We start from the raw sequence: 27,439 nt of genomic DNA on the forward strand, positions 1-27,439 counted from the left end.
GGTTGCAACGAAAGCCTCTGCAGTTCCATTGAAAAATTCAAGGCATTATTTGTGTTTAATTGATGGAGCTGTATCTGACTGCTTTTTTGAAGGTTACTGGCTTATGACGTCCCAATTTAGGTTTATCTTTTTTGGAGAAAACTGGCCGGCCAGTGTCCATTTCTTCTTCTGCATAGATTTCTAGATGGGGATCTTCCTGTATGGATGTGCCATCTGTGTCCATGATTGTATCCTGTATATTTTTCATTACATTTGCATTTGAACTATGAGATATGGTATCTATCACTGGAGTAGGAGATTCTGCTGGTATCATCAGAGGAGTATTATTTGCCTGGTCAGTGAACTTGGATTGTTGCTTAGAAAGAACATTTCTAGTCAAATTAGAAATTAGAAATCCACCCAAACTGATGTAACAGTGGGAACTGTTACATCAGTTTGAGTGAAGACTGTTTGATACTTTTTTACAGCATTGATGCGACCAGGCTAGCCGGGTGGGTAAAGTGCTTGCCTGGCAACCCGAAGGTCGTGGGTTCGAATCCCACCTCGGGCTTGGATCAGGATAGTGCAAAAACCTTGGGAGGTGCATTATGGCCACAGAAGCCGATGCACCAACAACTAACAAAGAAAAAAAAAAAAAAAAAAGCATTGGCATAGGTCATATTTTTGGTTATAATAGGTGCAACTACTTTTCTCGCTTCTTGGTATTTAATTGCAGGATGGTCACCTTTGCAATTTGGGCAGTTCATTTCTGTAGCTGTACAGTTACTTTGTCTGCACCAAATGTGATCTGAGGATCCACAATTGGTGCAGACAGGAACTCCTCTGCATACAGTTTGTGAGTGGCCATACTTTTGGCATTTATAACATCTTAAAGGGTTTGGAATGTAAGGGCGGATGCGGCAAAGTAATAACCTACTTTTACAGAGGAGGGTAAGTTGGGTGTATTGAAGGAGAATAATATTTCTGGTAGGTGTAAGATGATTATCTTTTTTAATCATTATTCGTCTTGCTTCAATTACGTGTTGTCCCTGCAGCTCTTAAGTTATTTCTTCCTCGGTGATGTTAAATAGGTCCAAACTGAAGATCACACACCCTTAGATGAATTTAGGGTTGTGTGAGGAGATATTTTAACTGGAATGCCAGCAAAGCTTGTAAGTTGTAACAGCTTCTCAGAATGGCTGTGGTTCATGGTTTCTACTAGTAAGTCTCTTGATTGAAGTCTCTTCACTGTATTGGGAGATCCTGCAATACCCTCCAGATGTTTTTGTATGGCAAAGGGAGACAATATATTCATGGGCTGAATAGTAAGTGAGTGGATGATTAAGAACAATGGGCAAGGTTGCTCCATCCGATCAGTCTTTTGTCTCTTTGGATTATCGTTCTCAATATCCTGATGTTCTGTGTTTGCCATGTTTGTTCCTTTCACCCCTTGGCAAGAGGACTTATCTGCCAAGGCTTTCGGCCCCACCATGGGGAGGCAGGAGCAGTGCCGCTAGGAGGCCAAGTGGTTAAAGAGTTAGTTGGTTGGAGACCTAGAAATATGGGTAAAGAAAGAAAGGTGGGTTTCCTTTCTGTGTTCTAACTTGTGGCTTTTCAATTATAGAATGGTTTTAAAAATAAGACTTTAGAGTAATGTAAGAACTTAAAAATAACTTTAATCGCCTTTGAAGAGCACTTTATGAATCGCACAAATATCGCTTGGCCTCGAAATATGCTTGGCACCCGGGGCCAACTGTTTCTGTCTGAGAAAACATAACTCTAGTGATTCAAATAAACATTTAAGCTGAATGTAGCTTTGTCTGATCATACAATTAATCTTACAGTATCACTCACAAAATTATGCTCATTGATGAAGGAAGGCCTTCCTGAATTGCACAAAACAGCTGAAGTATGCAAGTTCTAAAATTTATATCCTTTGAAATTCTCATAATACTTGATTAATTCCAATATAGCTTTTAGGAATTCTGACTTGCTGACATCTTTGGTGACTGATCACATACACTTCTAATTGCATGAATGTGTTTGCTACATCTTAAAATTATTTTCCTCAGACAAATTTCCTTATTAAAGTTAAGAAAAATGTTCTTCAAGGTCATCACAGATGTTAGATGCACTAGCACCTTTGTCCAATATTGACATTATCAAACGTGTTGAACCTTTTTAATATTTTTAAACTTCCATTACCATTTAAGAATACATTTCCTTTCCTCAAATGTTAGTTTATTATTCTCCACACCCAAATTATCTGGGCCAAAGGTTGCTAACTTTGAGGTTAGTCTTTTTAAATGTTTTAATTTCAGACATACCTATGCCAACATGTTAGCATTACAAAATACTTAAAGGTATTTTAGCTTCACTGTTTCACTGAATCATATTATTTGCTGCAAATCAAACCATCCAGGATAGCCAAAAATGTGACTTGGTACAAGTTTGTTATTTTTAAAACTAATTTTATTATCATGAAACTTTTCATAAAAATAACTTTTAATTCATGAAGATAAAATATTATGTTCATGTCAATTTAAATTAGTACCTGATACATCCATTAATTTAATGTTTAAGTCAACCACTATTTAAATAAAAGGGTACTCTGTAATAATAATAATAATAATAATAAAAATAATAATAAGGCCATACTTTATTGTTATTATAGCAGATACCTTAAAATTGCTTATGCATTTGACAAGTCAACAATTAAAAAATTTTCATTGTTAGAATGACTGTCACAAAAGTGTAATTATAATCCAATGGCCAAACCAAGGCATCTTTTACAATTGTTGAGAAAATTCTCAACAACAGCATATTGACAACAACCCAGTAAGGATAGTCTGGTTGTTGGCTGTTTGAGCCATAAGAGGACAATTACATATTATTATTTGTAATTGAATCAGAGAACTGTTTTCACATAAATTCTAGTGAAATACTGTTATTTCAAATATTTTGTATACATGCATATACATTAGTAAGAGTATAATAAAACATGAACATAGTGAAATTATATCCTATTGATTTGGGGGTTAAAAAAAAATTGTTTTGTACCAAAATGTCCCCCACCACCAACTAACACGCATAAATGGACAACATTATGGTGCACACTTACTATTGTATTATCACCTAGAAATACTGCATTGTTTGTGGTGTACACTCACAAACCACAAACAATCTTTCTAATATCTCCATGCAAAAAAAAAAAAAGAGGGTGAGGTCTAGAGAGCTTCACAAGTATTCAAAAGCATATTCCCATTGATCAGGAAATCCACTATTCAAATAAGTATGGTTATCAGAGTGAAAACATAGAGGTGCACCAACCTGTTGAAAGTACATTAATGTATGTTTTCAAGCAATATTTCATAAATTCCACTCATATTTATAACTATTAAATAAATTTTACATTTAGGAATCTCACCTGCTCATCTAGCTTTTCCTGAATGACACTAATTGGCTTGCATTGGTTCTGAAGAACAGTTTCAGTCTCATCAAGCCATTTTAATAATCTATCCAATCCATCTTGTATATCCTGAGAATGAACTAGAGCCGTTTGCAATTCATTGCTTTTTTCAGCAATGTTGACAGTAAGTTGAGTGTATTCATCTTCCAAATGCTTGATTGTACCTTCAATTACATTTTGCTCTGATGGACTAAGAGCTATACCATCTAAACTGTCAAAAAGAGTATCAGCTGATAGATGGGCATGTTGAATTAATCGTCCCTGTCCAACAACTTCCATATTCAAAGTTTTAACTTTATCCAACTGATCTTGAACAGCTCGAGGTTCAGCTGCTACAGGTTCCTCAAATACTTTCCTTGAACTTTTCTCAATTTCATTAAGCCATATTCTAGCTTTATCAACAGATTCCACATAATACTGATGTCGTCCAACAAGATTTGTAAAACGATCTCCTAATCTGTTAACCCTATTTAATAAATTTTGATAAATGGTAGTCACTTCTTGAACTTCTGATTTCACTTCACTATCTGTAGGTTCCACATGAGGCAATCGACGTGGAAGGCTGGTTCTAAATGTGTTCAGCACTCTCAGATATTCCTAAAAAAGATAAATTTCACAATTTGAACTCTATTATTATTAAAAAAAAAAAAAAAAAAAAAAAAAAAAAAAATGGTAACTGATAAATTATATATTAATATAACATTAGAGAAAACTCTTAATATTAACAGAAAATGTTGCTTGACAAAAGGGAAAAAAAAAAAAAGACCGTTACATGTTCATTAAGAAGTGTAACTAAATTTACAGTGCCCATGAAAATATTTCTATAAAACTCAAACAGAAGACTGTTAGATTTCTGTGTGACAGATTTCTCACTGCAGATCAAGGCTACTGGCATGATATATATATATAACTCAGCTGAGTATCTTGCTCCAATCATTTGGGAGCAATAAAAAGATACCAGGTTTGGAAGAACAAAATTTCATGAAGCAGCCACTGTAGTATCTGTTTTGGAATCATCTCACAATGCCAAAAGTAACTATTACAATATATTGTAAAAGACTATTATCATCATGAGATCTTGTCAAAGCTTGGACTCCATTTTGGATGTAGTTCTTGTAGCTGCATGCAAGCTTTATTTATTTCAGGTTTTTGTTCCTGTATAGGTTATCCCACTGTGGGCTGAAAGGGTATTGCCAAAGGCAGAGATTAATAAAAGAATTTTTCCCTGAAGATTTAGCAGCTGCTCACAGGCTTCTGCATATAGGCTTTGTTTAGGTAATATTCCACAGTATGTGGAAAATGATTTGGCATATTTTATATTTTTATGTGTTGTTCACTATATTGACAAAAACCACATCCCTTTAACATAATATCCTTAAAGTCTATAAAATATTATAAATATACTAGCCTACATTCTCATTTTGATCATTTCATAGCTGCTACATTTCAACTTTTGAAAATTTGGATATATAGTAGTAAATTTTTTTTTTTTTTTTTTTTTTTTTTTCGAAAAAGAAAACAGAAAGCAAGAGATTTTTTAAAATCCAGACTTTTGACTTGAAAGCAAATTTCACAGACACCACACACATTTTATATAAATACATAGCCACAGTACTGTTTATTAGTACAGAAGGTTATTTGTTATTTGGGTTTTTTTAGGAGCATTAGCAACTAAGGCCATATTGCTCCGGGGATATGCGGTGGTCATTCCCGACCTTCCCGCATCACCATTACTGTGCATTATCTTGACTCTTAGGCCTAAATTCATTTCCCGCTATTTTCAAAATTTCCATACCAACACCACTGTATATTCTGAGCGTATATTTCATGTCAGAAACCGAGGCCCACTTCTTACCATTTTTTGTGATTTCAATTGTTGACCCCTGACGACGACATTGAAATTAAGTTATTCAATAATAAGCACTTTATTATCATCTCATAATTTTCCTGTTTTCCCCATAGTTCCAATTGCAGTTCATTTTCTATTCTCATCCCCAATCCTCTCAATTAACTTTTATATATCCATTATAGTCATTGGGTCTTTTCTGCTAAAAAATGCAATATCCCTAGTCCATAAACCATATTACAATTCTTTAATATGTCTTTTAATTTCATATATATTTAGTTTTTATATACATATATATATATATATATATATATATATATTGTAAAGTTTAATTGGAAAGAAGGAGAATGAAAAAGGAAATTGTTTATGGACCAAGATTACTGATAGCCAGAGAGGACCTCAATGCCATAATAGTATAAGTAGGTGGATAAATAAAGGTAAGAGCTTACATATAAGTAAAAAAAAAGTAATATAGGAAAGAAAAATTCAGAGTGAAGGAAAGAGAGATTACAGAAGTACGTAAAAAAAAAAAAAACCCTGTGCAAGAAGAAATATGAAGAAAAAATTATTATGCATATAAAGTAATATTCCTATATTACCAGTAATATTCCTTTCCTATATATTAGATATAATATATATATCTATAATATATATATATATATATATATATATATATATATATATATATATATATATACACAAATATATATATATATATATGACTATAAAAGATTATATTGTCATATATCATCATCATATTGTCATATATGATCCTGGTGTCATTTTCAAGTGTCAACTTTAAATTACATGCCAGCTGTCTTTATATCCTCACTGATAACCTTAAAAATTTTTACTCTACATTTTTATAATTATAATTTTTATTTTACTACTTTTTAGTATTTTTTGATATAATCCTATTTTGTCATGGCATGTATGTTACGTTAGAAACAGAGGACACTATACTGTTGTCTTGTAGGGCAATTCTGGTGGTTGACACTTGAAAACGACACCAGAATCATGCGATATACAACAATATAATCTTTTAAAATTATGTAGTGTATATCTAATGCATATTATGGGCTTATTTCTTTATATGTATAAAAAATTTTGTCCTAATTTTTCTTCTTGCACAGTTTTTTTCTCTACATACTTCTATAATCTATCTTTCTTTCACTGTCAACTTTTCTTTCCTATACTACTTTTCTTACTTATACTACTTTTATCAATTCTCTTACCTTTATTTATTTATTCACCTACTTATTACACACACACACACACACACACACACACACACACACACACACACACACACACACACACACACACACACACACTATAGGTAGCACATGAAAAAAAAAAACATTGTTTTGTGCATTTTGCACATTTTATGCAATATGGATTATCACAGACCTGAATGTGAAATTAATGAAATTAAACAGAAATTTGCAGAATTTAAAAAGAAGTTCAAAAGTTAACAGCAAAGCCTTAGTTTTATTATTTTATTTTGTGAAAAAGATGAAGAAAAACTTATGATGGAGAAACAGAAGGAGATCAAAACAAATAAAAAGATAGACTATCTATTTCACTTTTTTTAAATCCAAAGAGTTGGTATACCTGTTAACTTTCCAAATTTACAACCTCTTATTTAAATAAAATAAAAAAATAAAAAGTAAGGTCTGAACACACCAAAATATGAAATCCCATACCATATGGCAAATTTAGCTGAATGAAGAGAACTACAATACATTTCATATAGATTTTCTTGTGCCCATAAATAAGTTAAGTTTATTTACAAACCCAGAAAAATGAAAATTGGTCTCAATGGACATTTTTATTAGTTTGCTTAGGATGTTTCAATATCGGTTTTTCAGCTCCAAAAGTTGTCCAGAGAATAGTATGCAATGCAGTTATTAAATTTACAATTCTTTCATAATAAAGTTATTATGGATAGAAATTACTTTGGTGTAATGTTCTTCTACCACTTCTATTTAAAATGTTAACTGCAGCAGCACACAATGTAATTGATCTGCATGGATTACAATTCATTTCATCATTAACTTCCTTATGCTTCTGCAAGTGTAATTGGATGCCTGTGTTTTGCCCCGTGACTGTAATTTGCTGGCAACTCATTTTGGAATTAGTTCTTTTGATTGCATGCCAAATTGTTTATTTGTTATAGGTTTTTTTCTGTATTTCATTCTGTATATTCCAAATTGCTGTGGAATGATAGAGGGTGGCACTAGTTTGAAACTGATGACTAAACCTTCGTTGAGTTTCCATTTGGAATCTGCCTTCATCAATAATTCAATTGTAGCAATCCACAACTGCACAGGTCAACATTACACTATGGTCTGATATAAAATGGTGGAACACAAAACTAAGGTTGCACCTTCTGATATCTGACCTTTACATAACTACATTATGCCTAATACACAATTTAAAAATTAACATGTCTGTATCTTCACCTGCACTGTCTATATATATATATATATATATATATATATATATATATTGATCATCACAGAAACAGAGAACCTCTTGTCGCTTTTTGCCTTCATTCTGGGTGGTTGGCCCCAGTTGAAGTCATCTAGATTGTCAGTAAAAAGCGATATTTTTTTTTTTTTTTTTTTTTTTTTTTTTTGCGTTTTCTTAGGTCCCTGATGGTATTATTATTGGATTGATTTACTTTTTCTAATAATATTCTATAGACATTATGGGTATATTGCATGATTGCTTGCAACTGCATTGACCCATAAATATTAGTTATTGTCTTCTTTCTTTCCTTTTTTATCACTAATATAATTATAATTATATACAAAAGCTTTGCTTAGGTTAAGTATACACTACCTAAGATTGCTTTTTCTATTATATTCTTTTTCTTTTTCTATTTTCTTAACTGCATTGATCTTTCTTAATTTTACCTTCATGGATTTATGATTGCACATCTTGATTTTATTTTATATTTTATTTTATATTAACTTTGCTTTTATTTTATTTTAACTTTGCGCTTATTATGTCACTTAAATATAATAATAATAATAATATACTACATCGGCAGAGTAGGATAAAAGTGACCGAGGATACTATTGTTGCCCTGGATAGTAATCCTAACCATGTTAATACATTGACACATACACAAATAATCTTATTTTAATCATTAAATTACGTTCTCTGTCGGGTCAACGATGATTAATATATGCTTACATTTATATTTTACTTATATTTCTTACCTTTGATTCTAATATTTCAAAATTTTTCTTAACTTTTAACATCATTCGATTTATTTATATTCGATTTATATTTGACCTATACTGGTTTATATTTGGTTTAGATTTAAATTACTTAGCATATATTGATCATCACAGAAACAGAGAACCTCTTGTCGTTTTTTGCCTTCATTCTGGGTGGTTGGCCCCAGTTGAAGTCATCTAGATTATTGGTAAAAAGCGATAAATTTTTTTTTTTTTTTTTTTTTTTTTGCGTTTTCTTAGGTCCCTGATGGTATTATTATTGGATTGATTTACTTTTTCTAATAATATTCTATTTATATATAATATATATATAGACAGGGCAATTAATAATTTACTATGGTATACAGGTCAAGCCATTTTACAAGACTGTCTGCCATGACTGTATACAGTGGTTCTGCAGCCAGTTTCAATCTGAGTGAAGCATGGCAAAACTGTAATAATATAAAAGGTGTCCACATGAAACTTTTGCAATAAATATAACATTCGGAATAAATATAACCTCTAAATGATGGCATATAATTTAATGAAGTTTATTGAATATTGTAAAATAATTGAAAAAGTTTATAACAACACATTCTTTTTTCTGTTCTAGCTGACTGCAGGTAACTGAGCAGCTTCAAAGCCCATCAAATGAAAATGATGAAAGCCTATGAGAGGGCACTGTGTGTGTGTGTATGTGTGTGTGTGTGTTGAATGTTGTTGTGTTCAGATTTAATGACACATAGGCTGCTACGGCCATATCATAGCTTTCTAATGGTTAACAGGAAATGCTAATGTTATTGCAATACCTGTTATATTTTATGGTATATTCCTGTTATTTAGGAAGACAAACAGTTCTTTCTTATTAGTGTCATCTCAAAGAATGTGCAATAATGTTAGTGAAGACTGTGCATTAGCACATGATTTAAAGCTGTTTGAGCAGATATTCAGAAGGCGTGTTCAGTCCACTAATAAATGATGAATAGTCAGTTGCACATGACACGATGTTCATTGAGGAGTGCTGTTAATGTTAATAGATAAAGGTGGATGAGGCAAGTACAGTAAACCCTCTATTTAAAGGACCCTGATATAACGGATTTCATGGACCAGACAAATAATAATACAGTAATGTACATATTAATCTCGACCATATTATTTTTTTTTTAGGTTATGCAAAACATCAGTGTTATTTAAAATTAATAATAATTACCTACTTTTATTTTTATAATGAAATTCAGGAAATTGTTTTTTATTCTTTCGGAAAACGTGCTCAAATATCTCTTTTCCCAGATTATAGATAAGAGCAGGTGGTGACTTGCAAGCTGAACGTGACTCGGGACACTAAAAACTGCAGGTCTACTGACTCACTTTGTTTCAGTCTCAGTCTGCCCAAGCTATCGTGCGGATAGGTTGTATACAGAGCGTTTCTGTGATTTCTGAATTGTGACTTTATTTATTAAATGATTTTGCAATCCTCATTTAAAATGGCATCAAGTGATAGAGAAGTTAAAAGAAATCATGTGAACTTAAAGGTGGCTTAGAAATTAGAACAAGGCGTCTTCAGTAGCACGTGTTCCTATATTTACATCGTAAAAAAAAAACTATTTCTGATATCCGTAAACCAAATATTTCTTATTATAATTTAATAATTTTTTTCTTATAATTCATAAATCAAATTATGTATTTTTATTGTACATTACTGTAAACTGTATTAAAGTTTTTTTTTTTTTTTACATTAAGAACAATAAAAAATCCTCTCCACAGGTTACATTCGATTTAATGGACTTTCGGCATCAACAGACAACCCTTCTTCTCTATTAGTCCATTAAATCGAGGGTTTACTGTATGCCCAATTCTTAGCCTTCCTAGAATTACTTCATCTCGTCTGCTTTTTTGGAAACTGGACAGCCACAGCTTTGGTCCTGGCTTTATTCGGTAAAGTTTGTTTCCTGGATAACCTCTCCAGATTACTGACCAGCTATTGTAACATGCTTTAAGGATGATGGGTTTGATCGGTATATCGAACTTAAAAAGTCTGTAAAATAGAAGTATCTAGTTGTTTGGCTGCAAGATCTGCTATCTCAGAATGCCCTGGTATCAAGCAGAATGTCGCACTTTTGTAATTTAGAATGGATGTCTTTTATTACAGGATGAGAGGAGTTAGTATTACTATTTTTTTTTTTTTTTTTTTTTTATGTGAACCCCAAACACGAGAGGTATTAGGACCTATAGTACTTAGTACCGTGCTTGGGTTTGAGGTTAAGAAGACGAAAGAAGATATTTGTTGACATTGGACTTGAACTTCTGTAGATTGTAATTTTCAGGAAATACGTATGAAGGAAGGTTGTTCCAGAACACGGCAGTTGAATGAATAAATGAGGAAGATGAAAAGTTGGTTCTGTGGGTTTGAAGTTGGGCAGTAAATGGATGTTGGCTGGTGGCGGCACGTGTTCGGACTGTTTTGAAAGAGAGAGCAGGAATTATAGAAGCCAATTCAGAAGAACAGTGCCCATGGAAGTATCTGTAGAAGAGGCATGCAGTAGAAACAGTGCGTCTATGAGAAAGCGGGCGGAGAGACTCTGTTAGAGATGAATCATTAATTAACCTAACTGCCCTCTTCTGAATGGAATCAAGAAGCCGGAGAGAGGTTTTGGGGGCACCACCCCAGATATGGGAACAATATTCCATGGCAGGGCAAATTTGCGATTTATACAGAGTGAGCAGCTGTTTGGAAGAAAAGTAACGCCGAGAGCGAAAGAGAAAACCACGTTTTTTAGATGCAGAGGAAGCAATATTTGTAATGTGCTTGTGCCAAGAGAGATTAGAAGTCAGGGTAATCCCCAAAAGAGAGATATATCATTTTGCCTAGAAATCGGAGTGTCACTAAAGATAAGCATAGGAGTAGAAGAATCCTTTTTGCGAGATATAAGACAAGACTGAGTTTTAGAAGGGTTGAAATCAACTAAGTTGTCTTTGCCCCACTGGAGAATTACCTGAAGATCGGCATTTAAGGAATTGGTAGCAGATTTTCGAGAAGTTGAAGCTGATTGAGCAGGACAAGGTTTCTCAAAATGGAAAGTTGAATGCAATGTGCTATCATCAGCAAAACTATGGATAGGATTTCCAGTCAATGGAAGAAGGTCATTGATATACAAGAGGAAAAGAGTGGGGGAAAGAACTGAACCTTGGGGGACACCGGCATTAGTAGAGAAGTTAGAAGACAGAGAGCCATCTACCATCACCCTCAGTGAGCGATCAGAGAGAAAACTGGATAACCAATTACTAAAAACAGTTGGCAAACCATAAGATGGAAGCTTGTTTAGAAGACCTTTATGCCAAACACGATCAAAAGCCTTTGAGATGTCAAGAGCAACTACTTGTGTTTCACCGAACCTTTCCACTGAATTAGTCCATAAATGGGTAACATAAGCCAGAATATCTCCAGTGGATCGACACTGATGGAATCCATACTGGTGATCGTTGATCAGACTGAAGGTTTCTAGGTAGTTTAAGAGTTGGCGGTTAATTGATTTCTCCATTACTTTAGAAAGAGTAGAAGTAATTGCAATGGGACGATAATTGGATGGGAGGGATTTGTCACCCTTTTTAGGAACTGGCTGGATATGAGCAAATTTCCAAGCAGAAGGAAAAACACCTTTGGAATAAGAAAGTGAAAAAAGGCGGCAAAGAATAGGAGTAAGTTCAGGAGCACAGATTTTGAGAACAAGTGGAGAAATACCATCAGGACCTGGAGCTTTCTTAGCATCAAGATTCATCAAAATCCTTCTGATATCCTTTTGACGGAAGACCACAGGAGGCATTGAATGGAGCGTGTTGGGAATGGTGGGAGGTGTTTTACCAAGATCATTAATACATGAGCTGGAAGAAAAATGGGATGCTAGAAGGTCAGCTTTATCCTTGGCTGAAGTGGCAACAGAACCATCTGGTTTGGACAGAGGTGGGAGTAAAGATGGGCAAAAGTTGCGGCCAATAGCTTTGGCAAGAGTCCAGAATGCTCGGCTACCATTAGGGCAAGAAGCAAGTTTTCTACTCTTAGCCTGTTCAAACTCTAGTTTGGACTGGTTAATAACTGCTTTACAACTGTTGCGAGCTTTGGTGTAGGCAGAAAATGAAACTGAAGAATTAGAAACAAGCCAATTACGATATGCAACATTCTTCTCTTGGACAGCCTTAGCACATTTATTGGAAAACCAAGGTTTAGATAAAGGACGAGATTTTAAAGTGGAGTGTGGGATAAAGGATTCCATTCCTGCAAGAATAATTTCACTGACACGATCTGAGCAAACGTTGACATCAGAAGTTTTGAAACAGTAATCCGACCAAGGAAAAGAAGAAAAGAAGTCTCGCAGGTCATCCCATTTTGCATTCTTGTAATGCCAAACAACACATGGTTGGGAATAGCCATGAGATAAAGGTTCCATTGGAGAAGAGACAATCACCAAGTTGTGATCTGAAGTGCCTAAAGGACCTCTCACTTTGACCGTGTACTTAGAAGGGTTGTTTGTGAGAAAAAGATCAAGCGTATTGGCTGTATGATTAGGATTGTCCGGTATTCTTGTAGGTAAATGAACAATCTGTGCTAGGTCATTAGTAATTGCAAAAGCCTCAGCATCTCGACCTGCTGGGTCGGTGTGACTAGAAAACGGAAGCCAGCTGGAGTTGTGAACATTAAAATCACCAAGGAAAATTACTTTGCTGTTAGGAAAGTTGGACTGGAGAAAGTCAAGTTGCAAAGAGAGGAAGTCAAAGAGCTCCAAGTGATTAGTGGAGTTGGGAGAACGGTAGAGACAACAGATGAATTTGACACAATGAGGTAGAGAGATTTTAAGCCAGAGAAGATCAAAGAGAGGAGATTCCAAATTGCGAAGTCTCTGACAGGGAATATCAGAACGGACATATGCACAAGTACCACCTTTGAGGCGAAAGGATTCATACAGCGAATAATTTGGGCATCTGAGATGAGCAGTAGATGAATCAACCGATAACTGAGATTCTGTCAGAAAAAGTACATGGGGTTTGGCCGACTGCAAGTGGAAATGGCAAAGACTTATAGCAAAGACAGCATTGGGTGAGTCAGTGTAGTTAAAGCAGATGGAATTAGATGTTCAATAAGGTGATCCAGAGCTAAGTTTATAGCATAAAGCTCAGCAGTGAAGATACTGTATTCTACTGGTAACGAGACAGAAGTGGTGAATGATGGGAATATTACCACAGCTGGATCAAAAACTGAGACCTATTTGAGTCTCAGTTTTTGATCCATCTGTATAGATTTCACAGGTCTGTGAATAACAAAGAGAGTAAGCTGCATGTAACTGTGCGATATTGTTGGAGATAAGGTGTTCTTTCCGCACTGTTGAAATTAGTCATCATATATTGCACAGATATTTGTTCAGGGTGGATCTGGTGACGTCATCTCAAGAAAAATATTAACAATTTCTATATTCCATGATTGAGTAAGTTCCTTAAATCTAAGTGGAGCAGGTCAGTTTTCATTTGGTTTACTATTGTAAAATGACTCCCATTCGGCCTTGTATAGATATCTCCAACTAGGGTGAGAGAGAAGACTGAATTTTTTGAGCCATACAGCAGAAGTAATGTTTTTCTGTGAAATGTAAGGGAGGTTCACGATCTTCGATGTAAAGACTCTGAACTGGGGAGGTTCTGAAAACCCCTAGAACAACTCTCAGAGCTCTGTGCTGGTTGGTGATTAATCACTCTAAAGTAATTTTTCTCGCAGTCATACATTGGTGAACCATAGTCCAAGCGAGACCTGATAAGAGCTCTGTTGTTGTTGTTGTTATTATTCGGTTTTTAGAAGCATTAGCAACTAAGGCCATATTGCTCCGAGATATGCGGTGGTCATTCCCTGACCTTTCCGCATCTTCCGTATTTGGTGGTGACGGGCTCGAACCAAGGTCTAATCAAGAAGCATGTGCTACGCACTGCTGCTCCTTCCCACCGAACTATGGAGGTGCCGATAAGAGCTCTATAAAGATGGATAAGGGTATGTCGATCAGCGCCCCATAACATGGATGACACACACCAGAGAATATTCAACTTCTTCAAACAGATAATTCGAAGATAGGCCACATGTGCTTGAAAGTTCAGTTTCCTATCTAGTATCAGGACAAGAAAACGGACACTGTGAGCAAGAGGAACTGGTACGTTATTTATCTTTAGCTCTGGATCAGGACGAAGTGACCGAAGTTTGCAGAAATGAGTGGTAGTGGATTTCTGTTCAGTGAGATGGTTGTTTTTTGGTGCAAGGGCGACTTAGGCCATATTACACTAATCAACATTATGAATGTTAAACATACATAGCGACTGTTATGACATCAGTCAAACACGGTGATATAATTTTTTCTGTTTAATAAAGTGGAAAAGTTTCAGCACATTAGCATAGTTATCTATGATGTGGTAGAGCGTCAGGGGTTCTTAAAGATTTGGAAAAAAGCTAAATGAGACAGCAGGCAGTGGTGTACAAAATACACTCAACAAGAATTTTTTTTTTTTTCATTGTAAGAGGAGAGTTGCACTATGCACATTAGCAAAGTATACAGTCCCTAAGGTATTCGCTATCTCTGTGGGAGTAGAAAGCTCCTGCCCATTCCAGTTGAGAAGTGGGGAGGATAATTGGGGAAATTTGCCATTTAGCTGTTTTATTTTTCTCCATATTATTCTTGTGAAAGTATTTTTATTAATCGAGCTTGCAAATTGAATCCAAGAGTCTCTTTTAGCTTTCTTCCTAATGTGACAGGTCTTGGCTCTAAATCTTTTGTAGTTTATAAGATTGACTGACTGTGGTAGGATGCTTGCGAAACAAATTCCACGCTTGGTTTTTTTATTTTTTTGCTCACTTACACTCTTCATTCAACCTAATTTATGGTGCTATGGATGGTTGACTTTGATTGTGGAATCGCAGTAGATGCAGCAGCCAGTATTTTCCTTGTAATGTGATCGGTAACTTGTCAATTGGAGAGGTTTCGATGATCTGGTCATCAAAGGACACGTGTAAAGTGAACTTCGCCCACTCTGCTTTGGAAAATTTCCATTTTCTGAGGTGTTCTGAAATTATGGAATGTGCTGTTTGAATTTTACATATTACTGGGAAGTGATCACTGCTGAGAGGATTGTCAAGGGCCGTCCACTCAATACTAGGAAAGAGGGGTGGAGGGTAAATGGAGAGATCTATCGCAGAGGTTGTACCTGTAGAGAGATGGATGTAAGTTGGTGAGCCAGTATTTAGTATAGTTAGGTTTTGTCTGTCAGCGAACAGTTCAATGAGTTGTCCTCGTCTATCTGCATTGGGAGAACCCCACAATGGATGGTGTCCATTGAAGTCGCCCAATAAACATATAGCGGTTGGCAACTGCAGAATAAGATCTTCAAGTTCATGAATGGTATAGGGTTGACTGGGTGGAGAGAGACAAGTGTCACAGTAATACCAATCATTATACGCACCGCAATAGCTTCAGTGGTTTGTAAAGTAATTTGTCTGCAAGGTACTCTTGAATCTAGGAGTATGGCTACCCCTCCATGAGCAGTATTTGTAACAGTTCTGTCCAGCAAAGTCCAATGGTCGTTTTCTTCTCACAAATTGCAGCCAGTATTCGTTTCAGTACTGTATAAGGAACTGTATATGCAATAGCCTTTGACTGAAAATCAAACGCTTCTGCTCTTAAACAGAGAAAGATTGTGTATGCAATCTAAAAATATTCCTATGGGATCAAGTTTTTCAACAGCTATGACATCATCAGAAAAAAGCTTATTTCATTTACTAATAAAAAAACTAGAGGGAAAACTGTCAGGCACATTTAGAAAAATGTTGCTAAAAATATAGAATTTCCAAACAATTTATAATATGCAAGCACAAACAAAATTCACCTTAGATTCATCAAGAAACTTCTGAGCTGCCATTGTGATGAAACGAAGATCTGCTTGATGAGCTATGACATCGCTGGCAAACAACTAAAAAAAAAAGGAATTTTTACCATATCATAAGCACAAAACATGAAATCATGAAAGTTGTAACAATCAAAAATAAATGTAAAAATTTCAGTAACATGTGTCAATTAATTTGTAGGAATCAGCCTAAAAAATGATGAATGATTATCACAATCAAGAAACTTGATAAAGTATTTCTTAACCAGATATATAACATAGCTTGCATCAACTTATAAGTATAAGCTTATCAATTCTAAACAGAATAAAACTGAAGAAATATAAAATCATCGGACTATGCTTTGCTAGATAACATGCAAATTATTAGTAACTCATAACTTTAATAACAGTTAAACAATGCTATTATAGCAATTCTCAAATTTTACCATGAAGGCAATAGTAAACCATTATGTACAGTTTCTGAATTATCAGTAATGGCATAAAACAGGTCACTGTTTACACAAACATGTAAACAATGATTTGTCATTGAAAGACCAAATATTCTTACTAAGTGCTATTACAAATTCAGAGGTAAAGTACCTATGGCACATTACAAAATTATGAAATCACTATGTTGGGGATAAATTTCACAGTTACAGTTTTTATACAGTTAAAACCATAATTTGCACCAAATTTGAACTCCAATAGTGCCCAACCTAACAAAAAAGGAAAAAAATAATAAAATAATAAGAAATCAGCAAATATTAGCGGTTGTAAATTGCAACACAAAGATCACTGTTAAAAAAAACAATTTGTAATGCAATTTCTTGCTCATGTGCAGTTAATTTCAAATTCTTGTGAAAAATTGTGGACCAAATAAGATTTTTCCAGCACTCCATTAAATGAACACTCGCATACTCATAGCTACTTTACATTGACAAATGTAAAGTAGCTATGAGTATGCGAGTGTCCATTTACCAGAGTAACATATCAACTGTATGGTACTACACTCAGGGTGGTAGAGAAAGAAAAACACATGGGGGTAATTGTGCAGTCATATATGAAGTTTTCTGTTACATATGAAAAAAAATTGAGCTGACAGAATCGTGTATACTATGTATTTTACAGATGGGTAGAGATTTAGGTTTTCTAAAGCTAATTTTATTGCATGGAGTTATGCTGAGAAGCTGCTATACTCAGGTGGAAGGGCAGCGGAAATCAGGTAGAAGGAAATACTGCCACTGCTCTAATGACTGAATGTGATTTCGAATCATCGGTGTATATTGGCAAAAATTCCGCATATTTCTGAATATTGCTTGCATGGAGTAGTTTCACATTGAGTCTTGGTAGATGTTTCTTTCCCCATTTATGAAGATAAGCATCACAGCTTAATTGAGGAGGGGTAGTCCACGGTAGTTGAGATTACTCTCATTACTTGTTGAAAATAGGAACATTCCAACTCTGTGTTAATTCAATAAGGTGTAGCCTGCTGGACTTATTTTACTAGGTTTATTTCTATAGAGATTTTGTAGTGGTGGATTAAAGAGGTATGGCTCAATAGGATGCTGACAACAACTTTGTATTTGGGCTGCATACTTAAGATGTAGTGTTTTCCTGCAGAAACAAATAGGGGGCTCATGAGCTTCAATATATAAACTATGGGTTGGAGATGTCCTGAAAGCACCAAGGGCAATAGATTGCAGCACCATAATCCAAACGTGATCTGATCAATGCTCTATATAAGAACAGCAAAGATGTATGGTCTGCTCCCCAAGACAGGGCAGATAAAGCTTTTAAGTATGTTTAGCTTTTTGAGGCAGGTAGTATGCACATTTAATGTGCTCAAAGAAATTTAACTTCCTCTCGAGGATTAATCCAAGAATCTGATTTTGTTTGTCACTGGAAAGGTAAAGTTTGACACCTGAATTTCCGGATCTGTATGTAATTTACATTGATTGCAAAAGTGGATTGCAACAGTTTGCTGCTGTGACAGACGATAGCCACTGCACACTACCCACCTTTGGATTTTATTCAGGAATATCTGCAATTGCCATTCAATGGATCTCATGTTCTGAGAATGGCAAGAAATAGAGAGATCATCAGCATAAAGGTAGGTCTGAACAGTATTTGGAAGTTCTTTTGTGATGGAATCGATTCTAATGGCAAAAAGGGTTGCACTCAGTACAGACTCTTGTGGTACTCCTTCTTCCTGTAAAAATGTCGCAGAAAGTGAGTTGAGATATCGAACTTGGAGCAAACAATTCTGGAGGAAGTTCCTAATGAATATAGGCAGGTTGCCTCATAGACCAAGAGCATGAAGGTCACTGAGAAGGCCACGATGCCAGGTAGTATCAAATGCTTTCATTATGTCTATGAAAACCATAACAAATTGCAGACTCGGCTTTGAACATGAGATCTAAGGAGAACCAGTTCTGGTGAAAGCAGTGCTGATTATTACTCAGTAGATGTTGCATTCCAATGATTCAAACAAGTTGATTATTGTTTATTTTTTCAAGTACAGTAGAATGTCAGTTATCTGGAATAATTCGAAAGGCTGATCTTTCTCCTTTTTTTTTTTTTTTTTTTTAATTAAAGGTAGTACAGTAAGCAGCAGTTACAGTTATCACGTTCGCAAATTGAATTTTGATTCTCATAAGGGAAAGATTGAATTTACTACCCGTTTATAACAGATTGTACAAACAAAAGGCCCAAAAAAGGGAAAACTGCAATTTGTTTATGGTTGTGACCTCTAGAATTCTAGGTGACTTTCAGAAATGTGCTTTAGAAAAATATTACAGAGACTATTGGGTTTTCTCAGAAACTATGAGTGAATTTCAGATTAGTTTAGCTCCAGATTCGGTAAGAAAAATATCGGCTCGAAACTGTGCGATTTACCTTTTTTTTTTTTTTTTTAATTTTTACAGTAAAATGTAAACAAAATGAAAACGCGTAGTTTTAACATTGAATCAAAAAACGGAAATTACTAGAATTAGAAAATGTGAAAATTTAGGAAATCTCTCCAAAGAGTAATGTGGGGGCTTCAACAATTTACAATATAAAGAAAAATTCAAATGCTACCACAGAATTTGTGTTGATTGTGGATAGCGAAGGAGGATCTAGCAGGAAAAATAAAATGTCAAAACCTGAAAATTCCACTTGAACTTTATTTGTGGTTTCTTCAGAAGGGAAGTTTAGGTGAACCAGTGTCTGGCTCAATTTTGGGTGAAAAAGCATTGGATTTTAATCGAAAATTAAGAGGTAATGAAGATTTTAAGAGCAAGCACAGGTTGGCTGAAAAACTTTAAACTGAGACTCAGTAGACATGAACTAGATATTCAAGGTGACAAACTTTCTGCAGACGAATTGGCAGTGGTGTCCTTATAACTTTGCATCAGTTATAGCAAATTACAAGAAAGAAAACATTAATAATGTTGACGAGATATGCTTATTATGGAAAGCATTACAGAGAAAAACCCTAGCCACTAAAAGAGAAATGCCTACACCAGGTTTTAAGATAAGAAAAGAGCGAGTTACAATTGCTATGTGTGCAAATGCTATTGAGATGCACAGATTGTTCGTGATCATTATCAGCAAGTCAAAAAAACCGAGAGCATTTAAAAGCATTTCTAATTTTCCTGTTTTGTATAAAAATCATAAAAATGTCTGGATGGATGTTTCTGTTTTATGAGGTTGGTTTAAATTTTTTTTATTTAATTAATCTTGAAAATTTAATTTATTCATAAGGTAAGATTAAATTTATTTAATCTTACCTTACGTTTGATTATCCAGAAAATTTAGCTATCCAGAAGTGGTCTGACATCAATCATTTCCGATAACAAACAGACGCTCTACTGAAACTTACTAAAGCAACTGGAGAGGGAAATTGGTCTGTAACTGTATGGACTGGTAGGACCTTTTCCAGGTTTCAAAAGGGCCAGAACCGTGGCATGATGCCAGGAGGAATGGTAAAGGTTTTCGGTTATACAAGACCAGTAGTATTTGTAATTTTTTTTTTTTTTTTCAATATGTTGTAACATGATATATATTCCATCTTGCCTAGCAATACTGTTGCATGCTGTTTTGATAGCAGGTAGAAATTCAGAATATTGAAGAGGCTGGTTATATGGAAGGAGTACAGAGGTTCGAAAGCTGATGGATCGATGTTCAATCGTGGTTTTAATTTTCTGGAAATCCAGAGAGCAAGTTCATTCCACTGAAACTTGGGCAAAGGTTGTGCCCAAAGCATTTGCAATATTCTCAGGAGCATAGACAGTTCTTGCCCATTCCACGAAAGAATTGTGGAATGGATGGTCGGAAACGTGGTGGAAATCTGCCTAATTTTCTTCCATATTAACCTGGAGTTTGTTGTTGTTGTTATTTGGTTTTTAGGAGCATTAGCAACTAAGGCCATATTGCTCCGGGATATGCGGTGGTCATTCCCTGACCTTTCCACATCCTCCGTATTTGGTGGTGACGGGCTCGAACCCCGATCTAATCAAGAAGCCTGTGCTACGCATTGCTGCTCCTTCCCACCTGGCTACGGAGACGCCCTGGAGTTAGTGTTTTTGTTTACAGTAGAGGCAAACCGAATCTAGGAATTCTACTTGGCCTGTCTTTGTGTGAGATGTGCTTTTGGCCCTTAGCTTCTTAGAATAAGTTTAACTGTGGTTGAAGATCTACATAATGAATTCATGCTTTATTTTTTGACTTCTTTGCTTTTATGCACTCTTCATTCCACCAATGGTGCCATCAGGATATGGGATTCAACAATGGAATTGAGCATTTAGCTGCAGATAACAGGTGCGATGTGATATGATCTGTGGCTTTATCTATCAGCTGTGTTCGTATAATTTTCTCATCCAGGCTGACAGTTGATTGAAATTTGACCCAGTTGGCTTCAGAAAATTTCCATTTCCTGCAGGGCTGAGCTAATTGTGGTTGTGTAGTGAGCAGATCACAAACGACTGGAAAATGGTAACTTCCCATGGCATCATCCATTACGGACCATTCCATGATTGGAAACAGAATCGGGCAGCATATCGATAGATTGATTGCAGAAGTTTGTCCAATTGGGAATTGTATGCAAGTGGGTGAACCGGTATTAAGAACAGTAAGGTTTTGCTTATCCAGAAAGTTTTCAATTAGTCAGCCATGTCTATCTAATTTAGTCGATCCCCATAAGGGATGGTGGCCATTGAAATTCCCCGAGAGACATACAGGGGAAGGCAACTGCATTAGCGAGTTGGTAAGAGATAGATTGATACTAGTGTTAATGCAATCTGGGCTATCAAACGTATAGCAACAACTTCAATTTCAGTTTGTATAACAATTTGTTTCGTTGGGATCTTTTTACTGACCAAGATAGCCACAACCCCACGGGTGGCATTAGAAGTATTACGATCTTATCAATAGATAGAATAGTTCTTGATGTTAGTAGAAATTTGAGAAATCAGATAGGTTTCCTGTAGACAGGAACCAACCAGAGAGCAGCGGTTAATTAAGACTTGAATATCATTAAGGTTGCTACGAAAACCTCTACAATTCCATTGTAGAATATAAGGCATTACTGGTGTTTAGTAGTAGAAGCTGTATCTGACTGTTTTTTTTTAATGTGCCTGGCTTATGTCGTTCGAGCTTTGGTTTGTCTTTTTTTTTTTTTTTTTGAGAAGAATGGCAGGCTGGTGTCCACATCTTCTTCCACATATATTTTTAAGATCGGGTCTTCCTGTCTCGATGAATCAATTGTATCCATATATGTTTCTTGGATATTCTTTTTTAAATATGAGCTTTGATTACTTGATGTAGAAGCAATCACTGGGGAAGGAGATGTAGCTAGTATTGTTAGTGCAGTATTGCTTGCCTGGTTCAGCTGCTTAGGAATATTGGACTGTTGCTGGGAGAGAACAGTCCGAGCCCAGTCAGAGATTGAAGTGTTTTGAGGGACTGTAACATCAGTTTGGGTAGCCACTGATTGACATTTTTGCGCAATCCTGGCATATGAACATTTAGTAATACTGGTAGCAATTAATTTCCTTCCTTCTTGAAAACTTACTTTATTTTCAATCGTATACACCGATCAGTCAAAACATTATGACCACCTACTTAATACGATGTTGGTCCTTCATGTGCAGCTCGTACCCGGCAAGTCATGGACGCTACAAGATTTCTAAATGTGTCTTGTGGTATCTGGTACCAACATGTAACCAGCAGTTCCTTTAACTCCTGTAAGGTCTGTGGCTGAGATGCCAATGATCAAAGTTGCTGTCCCAACCCAAACCACAGATGCTCAATGCGATTGATGTCTGGGGAATTTGGAGGCTAGGGCAATATCAGAAATTCTTCGTCATGTTCCACGAACCAGTCTCAAACAATCTGGGTGGTGTGCCATGGCGCATTACCTGCTGAAAGATGGCACCGCCACAGGGGAAGACCATTGCCATGAAAGGGTGTACCTGATCAGCAATGATGTTTAGGTAAAGTGTAAAGTATTCATTGTCTAATGGCTCCAGGGGTTTCCCCCATCTCCGTGTCGTGAAACACAGAACACTGTGAAGTTCAGAGATTTTAAAAAGTGTGAGGTATATATTTAGGTAGGTGGCAGACATCAGTGTGCCTGGCACATGGATGACTGGTACTCTGATGCACTCAGAACACCACCCAAAGCATGAAACCACCGCCACTGGCTTGTTTTCATCCCACAGTGCATCCAGGCGCCATCACTTCCCCAGGTAAACAATGCTAATGTACCCAGCTGTCCACATGGAGTCTAGGCGCCTCCGTAGCCAGGTGGGAAGGAGCAGCAGTGCATAGCACATGCTTCTTGATTAGACCGGGGTTCGAGCCCGTCGCCACCAAATATGAAGGATGCGGAAAGGTCAGGGAATGACCACCGCATATCCCGGAGCAATATGGCCTTAGTTGCTAATGCTCCTAAAAACCAAACAACAACCACATGGAGCAACAAGAAATGTGATTCATCAGACCAGAAGACCTTCTTCCAATCACTCAAGGTCCAGTTTCAATGCTCACTTGCCCCTTGTAAGCATTGTCACCCGTGAACCATGTTCAGCATGGGCACTTGGAGTGGCCTGCAGCTACGCAACCACATTTTCACCAGGATTTGATGTACTGTGTGTTGTGACACATAACACCTATCACCAGTATTCCAATTACAGTAAACCCCCGCTATTCGCGGTTTCGCGATCGCTGATTTAATATGAAATGAAACCTAAAAAAATGTGAAATTTAAAGCGCCGTGAATATTTTCCCCCATAAAAAAACATGGGCGTGGTTAAAATTATCTTTCCCGGTCAAAACAGCGCCCAGTGGGTGAGGGGAGAGGGGTGACAAAATCGCGAGTGTGGATGTGTCTCGATAATCCTTGTTCCGTATGTGTTATGCGCTTGTCATGGAAGGTTTCGTTGTTTGCTTTTAATTTATATGCTTATAAATTGAATAAATTTATCAATTTATAAATTGATATGCTTACAAAAGTGATAAATCTACCGTTTTGCAGTGTAAAACAGACTTTTTCGAGTGTGTTAACGGAAGAAAGTGACTTTATTGTGGACAAGTTCTTTCTAATCCGTACAAAAATATGGCTACGAATAACAAGGGAAATGTGAAGAGATCAAAGAAGGTGATGACATTAGCGAATAAAATTGAGTTATTAGACAAAATTTCTAACAGTGAAAGTGTCTCCTCAGTGGCAAAACATTATAAAATCAATGAGTCAACGGTACGATCAATCAAAAAATCGGAAATCCGCCGTAGTGTCCGTGAAAACGTGCTAATTGCTTCAAAAATTTGCTCTGTAACTCGTGATGTTAAATTAGAAAAAATGGAAAAAGCTTTAAATCTGTGGATAGAAGACCGAACTCAAAATAAAATTCCGTTAAGTTCACTCATCATTCGTGAAAAAGCAAAACTCCTTTATCAACACTTTAGCGAAACTGGTGATAGCACTGGCGGGATAAGTTTTTTAGCTAGCAAAGGCGCTGGTTTGAAAGATTTGTTTGAAATTTCTAATAAATATTACATTTATTATTAAATTGTTTCTTATTTTCATTTCGATGCCATATGCTTGCATTTCACTATGTACTGTCATTGTACATAGTCATATTATGAAGGTACGTATAATACATACATAGACAAAATTTTAGACTAGTTTTTCTTATATATTACATACTTTGGAACGGAACCCCTTTATTACTATGGGAGCCATAACTCAGTATTCGCGTTTTCGGTATTCGCGATATTTCTCAGGAACGTAACCCCAGCGAATAGCGGGGGTTTACTGTACTGTCAAGCTGCGCCAAAGTCGCCCTTCTGTTGCCATGTACCATCCAGGTGAGCCTTCACTCACCTCAAGCATCAATGAGCCGTGGTCGTCCAACACCTTGCCGTCGGTTCGTGGGTTTCCCCTCGGTAGATACTAACCACAGCTGACCATGAGCACCCCACCAGCCGTGCCGTTTTGGATAAGCTCTGACCCGTCGTCTGGCTATTATAATTTGGCCTTTGTCAAACTTGCTTAAGTCTGCTGCCTTTCCCATCTAGAGAACAAAAGTAACACTGATTAATGGAGCTCAGTATCTGGTGTTTTTTATACCATATCCTGACCCGCGCAAGCGCAGTAGTTTACCTGCAGTTGCTTCGATTTGCATAATAACTTGCTGGTCGTAATGTTTTGACTCATCGGTGTATTTCACATTTTTCATTTCGGTTTTCCACCTGTCGCATGTCCTTGAATAAACAAGATGTTTGCTGGGGCAGGTAATTTCTTTTGCCGAGCAATGTGATCAAATGACCCACACTTGGGACAGACGTGGTTACCTCTGCATGTCATTTGAGAGTGGCCATAATTTTAGCACTTATAACATCTCAATGAATGTAGAGTCTAATGCTTGTTGCAATTGTCATTCAATAACTCTTATGCTGTAGGAGTGACAAAAAAAAACTAAAATCATCTACATACAGAGCACTATCTACTGAAGGAGGAAGCTGTTTTGTAATGGAGTTCACTTTGACCGCAGACAGCATAAAACTGAGGATAGAGCCTTGGGGAACTCCTTCCTCTTAGCAAAAGAAGTGGGACACCTGGATCTAACACGAACCTGGAAGTCATTTTGATAGAAAATTCTTGACTAAAATAGGAAGGTGAACTCTAAGACCAAATAAATAGAGGTCTTTTAAAACATCATACCTCCAGGTTGTGTCAAGCTTTTTTCCATATCAAAGAAAACTGATACCAAGTGTTCACGCTTTATAAAACGTCGCAAATTGCTGTTTCCAATCGGATTAAATGGTCCACAGTGGACAGATTCCATCGAAGGCCACACTGAATCTTGTTAAAATTTTCATTTGCCTCAAGGAAATATATAAGATGGGCATTCACCATTTTTTTTTCCAAAACCCTTACATAAGCAACAGGTCAGAGCAATAGGATGATAGTTGTTAGGAATTTTGGGGTCCTTTCCTGGTTTTGGAAATGCGAGAATGATTGCCCTATGCCAAGAACCGGGAAATTGATCCTCCAAATAAATTCGGTTGTAGAGATGTAGCACCAACTCTAGAGAGCGAGGTGGAAGGTGTTTTATTATCTCATACTGAATATTATCTGGTCCTGCACCACTGGCCTTTGAAGTAGCAAGTGCATAGTTAATTCCACTTGACTGAAAGGCAGGTTTATAAGGCTCGACTTTGCTTGAAAAAAAAGTTGTTTTTGTTTCTCAACTTTCTTCTGTAAAACTAGGAACTCTGCAGAGTATCAGGTTTCAGCAGATATGCTGGAGAATACTTCTCCTAGAGCATTGGCGATAGCAGGTGGGTCTACTAATGTACACCCATTATGCTCTAACATAGATGAGGGAAGTAACATATATTTACCCTTCGTTTTCTGAATTTCATCCCAGATGACTTTGGCACTGGTCATCTGGTTAATTGAGTATGTAAACTTGACCCAACATTCCTTCTGGCTCTTTTGGCATATAAAGCATACTTTGGCACAGGCACATTTAAAGGCTATAAGATTTGGTGGTGGGGGTAATGCTGGAATTTTCCCCAAGCCCAATTTTGTGACTTCCTTGCTTCTTTACAGCCTTCGTTCCACCACGGATAAAATTCTGTATGCCGTGAAAATGTACCCCAGTCTGCTTGATCATACTTCCATCGTGGGATTCTAAATGGATGACAAGGTTGTCCATCCACAATGGTAGATGTTATAGGGAAGTGATTGCTTCCCTAAGGATTCTGCTACACCTCCCAGGAAAGCATAGGTAGTAGGGAAAGTGAGCAGATGGAGAGATTGATGGCAGAGAAAGTACGGGTAGACATATGGAAATATGTATTGATTTTCACATTTCGTACGGAAAAACCGTTATTGAAAAGCACACATTCAATAATATGGCCTTATTCATTAGTTTCTGCACTACCCCACAGAGTACTATTATTATTATTATTAACCATACGGTGCAAGGAAGCCTGAGGCTTATGCTGCACCAGCCAAAAAAAATTTCTGAATTATCCCAAAAGCAGAGAGAGAGAGAGAGAGAGAGAGAGAGAGAGAGAGAGAGAGAGAGAGAGACAAATTAGAAGGGAATCACCAAGAAAGTGAAGAATGATGATATCCAGCTCAGGACTCTGGATGTGCCAAGCCCATATGTCCATTAAAGTCTCCAAGAAGCAAAAATGGAGAGGTCAATTGCACAAGAGAATCGTAGAGATTTGCCAGGGATACGTGTGTCCCAGGAGGCAAATAAATAGAACATATTTGGTATTTGGTATGCTGAGGGTCTAACAGTTCTTGGGATTTCTTCCATCTCAGTGTACGTTCTCTGTATCAGTCAAGCCAGAGGATTTAAAAGTGTGTGGGATATGTACTAGGCAGTATGTTGTGCCCATTGTTCATCCGGCCTGTTAGCCGCCGGGCCTGGGTTTTTTTTTTTTTTTTTTTTTTGATTTGGTAGTTATTGGCGCATCGGCTTCTGTGGCCATATTGCACCTCCCAAGGTT

The 27,439-nt window shown here is 36.4% G+C and overlaps 1 protein-coding gene across 7 annotated transcripts in view; it reads right to left on the minus strand.

Annotated features, from left to right (window-relative positions):
• Nucleotides 1–27,439, minus strand: part of LOC150085455 (uncharacterized) — a 1,845,429-nt gene that overhangs the window by 997,499 nt on the left and 820,491 nt on the right. For all 7 annotated transcript variants that reach the window (XM_090374043.1, XM_090374041.1, XM_090374042.1 and 4 more), the window contains 2 exons: nucleotides 16,430–16,513; nucleotides 3,407–4,045 (listed from right to left, as the gene is read on the minus strand). In XM_090374043.1, the coding sequence (XP_090230169.1) occupies nucleotides 3,407–4,045; nucleotides 16,430–16,513 (723 nt within the window). The remainder of the gene's footprint in view (nucleotides 1–3,406; nucleotides 4,046–16,429; nucleotides 16,514–27,439) is intronic.

Source organism: Mastigoproctus giganteus, chromosome 5 (genome assembly GCF_048544385.1).
Source record: "Mastigoproctus giganteus isolate SK-2022 chromosome 5, ASM4854438v1, whole genome shotgun sequence".
In the NCBI taxonomy this organism is placed as follows: Eukaryota; Metazoa; Arthropoda; class Arachnida; order Uropygi; family Thelyphonidae; genus Mastigoproctus; species Mastigoproctus giganteus.